This window comes from Ovis canadensis, chromosome 3 (genome assembly GCF_042477335.2).
Source record: "Ovis canadensis isolate MfBH-ARS-UI-01 breed Bighorn chromosome 3, ARS-UI_OviCan_v2, whole genome shotgun sequence".
In the NCBI taxonomy this organism is placed as follows: Eukaryota; Metazoa; Chordata; class Mammalia; order Artiodactyla; family Bovidae; genus Ovis; species Ovis canadensis.
In genome coordinates, this window is record NC_091247.1 from 130,471,061 (window position 1) to 130,483,302 (window position 12,242).

General features: G+C 37.0%; 1 protein-coding gene across 6 annotated transcripts in view; it reads right to left on the reverse strand.

The window, feature by feature from the left end:
• The window catches only part of KITLG (KIT ligand), a 130,901-nt gene that overhangs the window by 22,143 nt on the left and 96,516 nt on the right, over window positions 1-12,242 (reverse strand). For 4 of the 6 annotated variants that reach the window (XM_069584160.1, XM_069584161.1, XM_069584156.1 and 1 more), the window contains one exon: window positions 1,184-5,534. The exons of the other annotated variants lie outside the window; for them this stretch is intronic. In XM_069584160.1, the coding sequence (XP_069440261.1) occupies window positions 5,465-5,534 (70 nt within the window). In that variant the 3' untranslated portion in view covers window positions 1,184-5,464. Of the gene's footprint in view, window positions 1-1,183; window positions 5,535-12,242 lie in introns of those variants that run through there. 6 annotated transcript variants of the gene reach the window in all.

The window sequence follows — 12,242 nt, forward strand, 5'->3', positions numbered from 1 at the left end:
TACTAGCTGGACCTCAGTTTTGCACTTAGGAAATTCCTTCACTGGCTTTATGCAGTCAAAATTGGTTTTCATATCTTCTCAACTTCCCTCATAGCTCAGTCAGTAAATAATCTGCCTGCAATGCAGGAGACTGGGGTTCTATTCCTGGGTTGGGAAGATCCCGTGGAGAAGGAAATGGCAATCCACTTCAGTATTCTTGCCTGGAGAATCCCATGGACAGAGGAGCCTGGCGGGCTACAGTCCATGGGATTATAAGAGTCAGACATGACTTAGTGACTAAACCAACTTCAATGAAGTTAGAAACCGCTTGCGATCTAACAATGTGTTAATTCAGCTTTACCTTCTTTGATTACCTTACCTATCTTTCTCAGTTACTTAACCAATACATATTTATTGGAATAAAATGATTTCTTTTTTTAAATCTTTCTTATGGGAATAGAGTTGACTTATAACGCTGTTAGTTTCTGCTGTACAGCAAAGTGAATCAGTCATACATAAACATATATCCACTCTCTTCTCGACTCCATCCCCATATAGGTCACTACCGAGTACTGAATAGAGTTCTCTGTGCTATACAGTAGGTTCTTATTAGTTATTTTTAAGCTTTTTTATTTTGTATTGGAGTACAGGCAGTTGATAATGTTGTGATAGTTTCAGCTGCACAGCAGAGCGGCTCAGCCACACCTATACCTGTATCCATTCTTCCCCAAACTGCCCTCCCATCCAGGCTGCCACATAACATTGAGCAGAGTACCCTGTGCTATACAGCAGATCCTTTTTGGTTATCCATTTTAAATATAGCGGTGTGCACATGTTGATTCCAAACTCCTTAACTCTCCCCCACTGGCAACGGTAAGTTCCTTCTCTAAGTCTGTGGGTCTCTTTCTGTTTTGTAAGTTCGTTTGTATCATTTCTTTTTAGCTTCCACATATAAGGGATATCATATGATATTTCTCTTGCTCTGACTTCACTCAGTATGACAATCTCTAGATCTATCCATGTTGCTGCAAATGGCATTATTTTGTGGAATAAACTGATTTCTTATCTCCTTGTGTGCATATCACAGCAAAATCCAGATTGATGTTTCCATAGAAAAAAGTTGAGATTAGCGTAAATGCTCAATTATCATAATTATCATTATGAACATATGTGACAACCTTAAGATAGCAAATCACAGGATAACTTTGAGTGCATAAAATTCTTTATTTAGAACAATAAAGTATATGTATATATAATGTAATTTCAAATTCAAACCTGTATAAAAAAGGGTCAGGACATATACCTATTTTAAAAAGTACACTTACAGTACATACACATACACATCACATTTTACAACTTTTTTTATTTAATTAAACTTCAGTCATAATAAAACTATAGAATAGTGTTGAAAGACATTTACATTACAATATGCAAACTCCAATCTATGACTGAACTAGCAATATATCTATACATCCATCTAAATGTCTGAATACTTTAAGTCCATTGATTTATTAAAAAAAAAAAACACAGTGGCAAGTGGACACTATAATCACACATTAATCCTTAGAATATAGGAGAATAGGATATTTTGATTGGAAACTTTTATTGAGTCACAGCTCAGAAATTAAGTAACTGAAAATACTATGGTTTTTAGTTTAAACAATGTTATTTAAAAAACAATATAATTAAGATGTAATTATAGATGGCACTTATAAATAAATTTACAATGCTTAGGAAACATTTTTAGGATCATGAATATCCATTATAATATGGATTATTTCTAAAACAATACCTTGTTAGGAAATGAAAGTGCCATTATTTTATCTTCACAAAGGGCATTTCCAGCAACATTATAAACAGCACAAATTAAGTGGTTGGAATTTCAATCTGAATGTTTGTATTTTAATTCCAATTTCAAAATAATACTGTTTCAAAACAAGCTGGCTTTCTTTAAAATTCTTATCCCATTTTCCAATTTTAAAATTTAATTTATGCTTTACCCATCTCCAAATGGATTCTAAAGTATCTTTTGGCACTTAAAAACTTTATGAGCATCTTACATTTTCTGCCCTTAGCTTTTAAGAAAATGAGAGATTTAAATGCTTAATTTGGTGCACTTCCAAATGCTACACACATCTTATAGTATCTTTTCCTGGATAAAATATACTCTTGGTTTTCATTCTTCAGAGGTAATCCAAAAATGTTTATTTAAGCAAAGGAAAAAGCCATCTCTTGTGTAAATGGTTATCCAATTCAACCTACAGTAGACTGAATTTCACTTTAAGAATGGACCATATTTACATTACAAACAAGAACAGCCATAGCTTTTTATGTTCAAATTGCTTATTCACAGAGATCATAGTTGGATATTTTGTATGTGATAGCTTCAGCTTTATTTTATCTATCATCTTTGTCATTCACATATCAGTAGGTTTCTCTCACAGCTGTGGTATGACCTGACTTCACCACATAGATAAATAAAAAATTGAGATCCAAAGAAGGGCAGTGATTTATCAATACAGGTTAAGAGCAAAGTGGAAGCTCCTGACAATTTTTCCTAACATCCATCCCACTATGTCAAAATGCCTTTTTGAAAAATATATTTTTTAGTTAAGTCAGAAAAGGTAGGCAATGGCTCAAAGCCCCATACTGGAGTTACATTTTGAAACCAGAAACTAGCTGCATAAAAACATGAAGAACTATCTATGAATTCTGAATGGATTTTTCTATTAATTTAAAATTTCATTTGAATTAGAATATCAAAATATGCCACAAAGTTTCTCCAAAGTACTTTAATGCTTACTAAAAGCACATATTTCATTGTGAACATACTTTATCATAAATTGACATTTTCACATACTTAGTCCTTTTTAAAGAGGGTATTGGTCTATTAGTGTTGAAAAAATCAACGTCTCTGACTCATTTAAAAGTGGCAGTGTGGTAAGCACAACAGATTACAATACAAAATCCAGCAACATTTCGGTATCACTGGGCAGGCATCATTTATCACAGAGCCAGTTTCTCTATAGATCTGGGTTCTGCCAAAGAGGTACAAAGCTTTTAGTATAACTGAGAATCTGAAGACTTCTGAAATTATTTTAAAAGACAATTTTAAAACATTACAAAAGAAGACTATAAGATACATGGCACCAATTTATAGGGTGATTTCACTGTTTAAGATGTCAGTTGTGAGTTTTCCATGATTTATGAAGGCTATTCAGAACACATACTGGATAAAATAAAGCAAAGCTATATATATTAATCTCCAAGCAGATAGGACAGTTAATTCCCAAGCAACTACCATCCAAAGTAATGTTCAGCATTTTTCTATTGTTCGTGTGTTTTATTGAATTTTAGTGTTTTAAAAATTGGTATCCATACAACTGTCAATGAACTAATACATTTAATTAGGCAGAATACATTTCCCCTCACCCTACCATGCCAGATTTCATAACCTGCTGAATTTGTTTACTTAACTCTATTGATTTAGGACCATGTCCTTGAGTGTTAAAAACCCAGCTACCAGTTTTGAGAACAAAAATACATTTATTGTACTCTTGAAGCTCATTAAGCAGCATTTTCACATACCTACGAAAATCGAAACCATTGCTGAAATGAACTATTAACTAGATTGAGAAGTTTCAATCTTCTCAAATCTATACGTGACTTACACATACTCATGTTAATCTATGTCTATTCAAAACAGTATCACACACTGAGACAGGTCCTTACAGCCATTAATTTGATCTCTTTTATTATACATATCATAGTTGTATCATGGGATATTTGAGGGCCTAAATAAATTCATGCAGCTTCCTAAAGCACCTGGGTTGTATCTTAGAGAAATGACTAGCATTTGAGGAACCACAGCACTTTAGAGAAGACAGGGGTCATAGAGATCATCTGAGCTCTTTGGTATAAAAAAGAGCAAAGGCCACTTACTGGAGTTGTATTCTAATTAGCATTGAATGTAAGCTAAAATCCAACTCTATTAGAAATTCTTGGACTAGCAAAGTCAAACAAAAGGTAGCAGTTTTTCATGCCTTTCTGTGTCACTATATTGAAGGTCATCAGATGGTGGTAGGATATGGCAGTAATGTTGTACAAGGATGAAGTTAGAAGGAAGGCTTTGGATTTCTTTATGTTCATGACACATTGAAAGACTCTTCATCAAAATAAACCATAAGAAATCATTCTTTGACCTTAGTCAGATGTTCCTTTGATATAAAAAAAGAAAATTGGCAAGGGAAATTCACTTAATGTCTTTACAAATTCTGGTTTAAAAACACAATGTCCATCTTGGGAATTCCTGCCAAATTCACTCAATATGACAAAAATGCTATTGCATATTTTAATAGCAAACTGACATGCATAACTACATAAAGCTCTCTTTTTATTTTTAACTCATAAACCTTAATGAATATAGAGTGCCTGATTTTAAATAAATGGATCCTTTAAACAGATAATGGTGATTATAGTATAAATAACTAAAGTTACCTGATTTCCTGCATTCTTGTAAAAGCCAAGTCATCTAATTTTCAACACCCATTATCAGCATGTGAATGTGGTTTTCTAATCTTAGATACTAAATATCATAACTTATTTTTCCTCTCTCCCACAGCAGAAATTGAAAATGGGGCCTCCATACATTCAGTGATTCCTCCTAAGTCCCTTTACATAACTCTGTAATAGTTTTAGAATATAAACATTTTGAATATATTTTGCAAGCACAATTTATACACTCTAGAGTGGTCAAGGGCAAAGGCCAGCTTCACTAGGGGTGCCAGATGTCCTCCTCGGCAGATGGTTCTGCTGATCAGTGTCCACAGCTTCTTCATGTGACACTCTCTAGCTCTTCTCAGCAAAGGCATCATGTTGTCATTCAGTACTGGCTAGCTTGTATGGATAGAGCCAGCCAACTTTGTCCATTTGTCTCGTGGGATACATGTGAGCACCTTCTATGTCAGGAAGAGACCCAAGTTCAGACCCACATCCCTCACTGATCAGCAGCTATGAGGCAGACCTGAACCTACTCCCACACTGTGTCCACTGCTTTCTAAATGAACAGTGGATGATGCTACTGAGTTTTTGTTTTTTGAACATTTTCTAGATCCCTTTGATACAAATGATGACCCCCACCCCCCACTATCCAGGCTGAAATCTATTTGCAGACCAAGATAACTATGAACTGCAGGTTGTCACTGTAAAATAAAGCTATGTGGTTTTTCAGCAGTTAGATGCTTCTGGAGGCATGCAAAATTGTATGTGCAATCTGGGACACGTGCTTTCTCTCCCAATATCAGTTTGCAAGTTCTAATTGAGACCACAACTCCCTGTAGGTCCTTAAAATAGAGTCCCGCTCCATACAAGTTCTTCTTTATAGATGATTAATTCAGTGCCAGTTTCACAGTAAAACACTTTGTTCCAATTTCTCAATCATCCATAGAGAGTCATGGGTAGCAAGAACAGATAAAGATGCGGTCTGTCACTCCAGACAGAATAGGAATTTGTTTAAAGCTGCTTCATTTATGAAGCAAACATGAACTGTTACCCGCCTAGAGAAGAAAGGAAAAGAGAGAAGTTATATAGCATATCTGCTTTTTGCCTTCTTTTCATTCTCAGCAGCTAAATTCATGTGCCTACAGAATGAGTACTAGATTTACAATGTATGCCTAAAGTTACTTGACAAATATTTTCCTAGCTATTAGCGATCACTCTGTGATCTCTCTAGTAACATTTTACAAAATCTGAAATGATCTTTTTACGTAGTATGTCTTCCCATTAGAATGTAAGCCCTCTGAGGACATGGAGCTTTGTTGATCTTTTTCACTGCTGTATTCCAACAACTACAGTGCCTGGTACAAAATCCATACAGTTATCCCCTGCTTTTTCCAAGTTCCCTTTACACTACTTTGCTTTTACAAAAGACCTACATTAATACCTGTTTTCAACACACGATAGAAATCTCAAGAGGATTTTTGCTTCTGTGAAAAAAGGCAAAAAGTGACATAGCATTCAGGGTTTGTTTTGCAATAAGCCTATCAGTAAGTGTGCACCCCCATCAGTAAGACTGTCACTCCCACCAAGTTCTTTCCCCAGAACTACACTTAGAATCTCAGCAGAAAGGTACTGTATCTTTGAACTGTATCTATAAGCGTCTGTGCTTCACCTCAATTTATTTTGTGCATCCTGTTAGTAAGATGTGTCCTAAGATGATTGCATCTTTGCTTTAAGCCATTTTGGTTTAAGAAAGGTTTCACAGGAATGCTCTACTCTTGGATAGTGCTGGAGTGGTCTGTGCGTGCTCAGTCATGCCCGACTCTTGGCGACCCCATGGACTGTATGTAGCTCACCAGGCTCCTCTGTCCATGGAATTTTCCAGGCAAGAATACTGGAGCGGCTTGCCATTTCCTCCTCCAGAGGATCTTCCAGACCCAGGGATTGAACCCATGTCTCCGGCATCTCTTATATTGGTAGGCAGATTCTTTACCACTGAGCCACAAGGGAAGCCCCACTTATATTTGATAAATATGTCTTGAACATAGAGTGGATGAATGAATGCCCTGTGGCTTTCATATCCCCAGGCACACCACAGATCATCTCTGTGATGAGAGTTATCAATCTGTGTAGCCGTGAATTTCTCTAACAAGGCTATGAAAAGGTTGTAGACAGGCAGTGAGGTATGAGGGACAGTGGTGGTGTCAGAGTGGAGAAGTGGAATGGCATGAAATACATCAGGGATCCCACAAATGGCAGCCTCCCAGCCACTGAGAAGCACCAGTGTCTTGACTGCCTACCCAGGTTCTAGCAATCACGTCTACCAACCAAGGAAAGAACAGCAGCAAGATCGCCAGTACTGTGAGCCAAAAAAGAAACAAAGAAATCCTGTCACCACATCCTGACAAAGCCTCTGGGGAAGTTCATTTGGCCTCAGAGCAGCTTATTGTACTTGTTGAATCATGAAAGCCAGACTCTGTTCTAGTTTTTCAGTGCTGGGGTTAAACTGCTGAGCTGCGGACTCAGCTTTCAGATTTTTCAACTTTTTATTATTATTTTAATTAATTGCTTTATTTCTGGTTGTGCCGGGTCTTCAGTGCTTTCTCTGGTTGTGGTGAGTGGGGGCTAGTCTTCATGGCAGGGGGGAGGGCTTCTCATTGCGGTGATTTCTTTTGTTGAGCAGCACAGGCTCTAGGCACGTGGGCTCAGGAGTTGTGGCACTCGGGCTTAGTTGCTCCATAGCGTATGGAATCTTCCTGGACCAGATATTGAAACTGTACTGGCAGGTGGATTCTTATCTGCTGTGCCACCAGGGAAGTCCCAGATTTTTCAACTTTCAACTGAAGTGTTTGTACTTCCTTATCTTTTTTTTTTTTATTATAGGCAGCATTTATATTTTATCTTTAGTCACAACCCCTAAATAAATGTGTATTTTGCATTTAGTTTCTTCCCTGTGAGAAGTTACAGTGTTAGTCATTCTGTTGTGTCTGACTATGGATGACTCCCATGGAGTGTAGCCCACCAGGCTCCTCTGTTCATGGGATCTTCCAGGCAAGAATACTGGAGTGGGTTGCCATTCCCTTCTCCAGGGGATCTTCCTGACCCAGGGATGGAACCTGAGTCTCCTGCCTTGTAGGTGGATTATTTATCATCTGAGCCACCAGAGAAGCCCCCTACTCTTTACCTATTTTTGTCCTTATTTATCAATCCAAAGAATCAGAGGTCACTTGTTTTAAAATGTTTGAGATCAATACACAGGCTATATTAAAAACTGTATTAGTGTATGAGTGGTAAGAAGTACAGTGTTTTTTCCAGTAATATACTAGATGTATATAATCTCTAAATGTAATATATTTTGTATATTCCCTAAATGTAATTTACTAAAAATATAAATATATAAAATGTAATAATATACTAAAAACTGTATTATGTGACAATCTACCAAACTCTGAAAAATAGGGAAATTATATTTAGGAAAGCAGAATTAAATCCTGAAGGAAAAATTAATAGACATTAAGAGAAAATTTCAGAAATACAAATTACCAAGTTTAAAAAATAAAGCTTGGTTAGAAAAGCAGAAGGAACTAACAAAAGGCAAAAAAATACATTTTTTTTTGAAAGCTATGAAGAATTTGAAATTCTAAACTTAAGCAGAGAGAAACAAGAGAGAAACAAGTCAGAAAGTCTTCTGACTTTGCCTTTGGATCATTTAGCAAAAAAAAAAAAATTTAAAAGCCAACAGCTGGTTTCCTATAGAACAAAACTACTATTTTAATAATGATACCCTGGATTCTTACAACAACCTCATGAAATAAACAGGGTGAACGTTATTATCCTTTCAGTTATATTTGAAAAACCTGGGGTCAAAAACAACTGACTCACCCAGTAACCTACAGTTTATTAGGGTGCAGCTCAAGGTTTGAACCTAAGGCTAATTCCTTCTAATCCTCTGCATCACAATGCATCAGCAGAGAGCAAGCTCCCAAACCAAACCTTCAAAGCTCTAGAAATTCTTAGGAAATACGTGGTAAAGAGACACAGATCTGGCCCTTTGGTAACCAACCAATCCTGAGTCCTATACATTAAATGTCTCCACATAACTTGCCCTCATCCCTATTCCAATTCTAGGATCTCCCTTCTTCTGTCTTAGCTCAGATCCACTGGAAACTTCCAAGTTGTGTTTCTTTTATAAATCTCTCCACCAGCCTAATTATAAATTACTTTCTCCACTTACTATGCTGGGATAAGTCTACTATCTGAGTGTCTACAGACTTATGCTGTTTCACCCCAATCAAACTGGGCTTTTGCCATGATTATGCAGTCCTTCCCCTAAGGTCTCAATTAAAATTCTTTGTAGATGACTTCCCAATCCCAAATCTACTATTTCCATCCCTGACTGTTCACTGAAGTTCCAGTGCAACATATTTGGTCACTGGTTAATAATTACTAACATCTCCTCCTCCCATTTTTTTCTAATGGCGCTGACATCTGGTTGATCTTATAGGCTCTAAATCATCAGAAATCCACGTGCCAATGCAGGAGATGTGGGTTTGATTACTGGGTCAGGAAGATCCTCTGAAGAAGGAAATGGCACTCTACTCCAGTATTCTTGCCTGGAAAATTTCATGGGCAGAGGGGCCTGGCAGACTACAGTCCACAGGGCTGCAAAGAATCAGACTCTACTGAGCACATGCATCCCTGAGTGCTGTAATATCAAGCCTTACATCCCATCAGGAACTAGGACTTCATTCTTTTACTGCTGTGTCTCCAAAATGGCCTACTCTTTCCTATTTCCATGGCTGTGAGCCTAGCTCAGGTTGTCATCCTCTCATATCTGTTTTGAAAATGCACTCCTCAGTGGACTTCCTGACTCTAGTTCACCACTCCCATCCATCTGGCCACATCAACATCTGATTACTTTCCTAAACCTCTGGTTTGATTGTATTACTCACATTTTTTCTAAACCCTCCAACAACTCCTTACGTGACTCAATAGTGTGTAAGCCCTGTATATTGGAATTCAGACCCTCTTTCACACTGATGTCCATCCTTTCTTGGCATTTAAACCCTCTATGTGTGACCTCCAGCTGTATAAACTCTTGGTCTTCTGATTTAGCTTATGCCATTTGCAGCACCTTCCCTACTGCCAGTAAAATTTTACCAATCATTTAAGACCTAGCTCAATAAAATGCCACCTCCATCACCTACACAATGAAGCTTTTCTCCTAGTGCTTTCTCTCCCCTGTTAAATAAGACAATCGTTTCAGTTCAGTTCAGTCGCTTAGTCATGTCTGACTCTTTGCAACCTGATGGGCTGCACCACACCAGGCTTCCCTGTCCAACTCCAGGAGCTTGCTCATGTCCATCGAGGCAGTGATGCCATCCAACCATCTCATTCTCTGTCGTCCCCTTCTCCTCCTGCCTTCCATCTTTCCCAGCATCAGGGTCTTTTCCAATGAGTCAGTTCTAATACAACTGTATGTGGGTGGAGCGATTCTAAGGGATGCTGTCCATACCACTCATTATCTATAGTTATGTTAGGGTACATCCTTGACAACCATATGCAATGGTTTAGCCTTTGATTCTTTACTGCATTTCTCTGTCAGCTCCTTCTATTGATTTTTAACCAACACCTCCTTTGGTGTTTTAAAAAATAGAGTATTTATACATATGTCTTATCTCCTTCTGTAGGCCATAAGCAATCTGAGGACTGAACTAGGTTATAGTAAGTTTTGCTATACTAGAGCTTGTTGGTATCATATTTGTGGTTAGAATGAAGAGGAATATGTTCTATGATCTACTCTATTTTTCTCTCCTGAACTGTGGTACAGGCAACCTAATAAATGAAAAATTCTGGGATGTCACATACGAATACTTGTCATCAGCTAGTTGACTAAATAAATTTTTAACTTTTCAGAGATAATTTCACATTTGATGTCAAATAATCACAGCTTTAGTATATTTTCTCCTAGAGGCAATTTCTTTTTGTTTCTGGTTCATTATCTACTTCCCTTCCCTGTATTTAAAATATCAAACCCTCCTCCTCATTTTCCAGTTATAGGTTGGAAATCTAACTATTCCATATGTTTTCAATTCTAGCGTTCCAATATTTGTCCTGGTTTAATTTGTTTTAGTTCAGGGAGAAATTTTTGCCTCAAACCTAAGTCATTCCTTATATTTTCCCTTCTTTTGTTAACCAAGAAAATGTGTATAATACAAACTATATCCAATTTTTAAAATATATAATTACAACTTCACATTTCATTTCTATTTTGATACTTTTTACTATGGTTATTCTTATTTCTTGGAAGACTTCCTCTCCTACCATGCCACAGCCTATTCTCCCTCCACCACATCCCTTTCCCCAAATTATATTCAAATTTCTTTGCAGGTTTTAACCTCTATTGCTACAGAGAACAAAGTTTTCTCAATAAATGGTCACAAATGGTACATTCACATTTTGACTTTGGGGTTTGCAGATTCATGATAATGAGCTGCTATCTTTCCCTCAACATTTGAATTATTTACTTCTACCTACACACATCTATTTTTACTACATAAAATTTATTCTCACATTATTGCAATTCTTTGATGTAGTCATTCATCTCCATTTATTCAACAGATACAGTTATCATCACTTATATGTGCAAAGTATAAACTATATAGTTCAGTGGGATTCCATAAAGAAATTCAGAAATGAGTCCTGTCCTCAGAGCTTATGGTTTATAAGAGGACACAAAAAGTGTATGTAAGTAAAAGTGATGCTTTCCTAATTTATTAGTATGGTATGAAATGTAATATGAAATATAATTGTGTGTGCATGCTCAGTCAGGTCCCACTTTTTGCAACCCCAAGGACTGTTGCCTGCCAGGCTTCTTAGTCCATGAAATTTGCCAGGCAAGAATACTGGAGTACGCTGTCATTTCCTCCTCCAGAGGATCTTCCTGACCCCGGGATTGAACCTGCAACTCCTGTGTCTACTACATTGGCAGGTGGATTTCTTTACCACTGAGCCACCTGGGAAATCATAGAGATTACTTTCATTTGGAAAGTCAGCTTTTCAGCGGGGATGGTTTCTGACCTGAGCCTTGAGAGAGCTTTGCCAAGATGATGATGAGTAAGGTCATCTATTTCGCACCAACTCCTCAATTATTATGTGATGAGTTTATTTCTAAACAATCTGGGGCTTCTTTAACCTGCTTCATTTTCATTTATTTAATTATATGAGTAATATTTCAGATTCTAAGAAAATAAGTTAGCCGTTCTCTATATGACCTTTCTTCTTGCTGTATACACTTTGCTGTCCTGACCAAAATCAGCAACTTAAACATACACATAAGAGATAAAATAAACCTTACTGCACTTTTTAAAAGATTGTTCATCTTACTTTATTGCAGTAAGAACAGAACACAAAATCCACCCTCTGAACACCTTTTTAAATACACAATATAGCTTTTTTTAAAACTCTAAACATTATGTTGTACAGCAGATCTCTAAAATATACTCGTCTTGTAAAACAAAAAACCTTTTTGAAAAGGTCAATCAAAACCACAATGAGGTACCACTTCACACCAGTCAGAATGTCTGCAATCCAAAAGTCTGCAAGCAATAAATGCTGGAGAGGGTATGGAGAAAAGGGAACCCTCCTACACTGTTGGTGGGAATGCAAACTAGTACAGCCACTATGGAGAACAGTGTGGAGATTCCTTAAAAAATTGCAAATAGAACTACCTTATGACCCAGCAATCCCACTTCTGGGCATACACA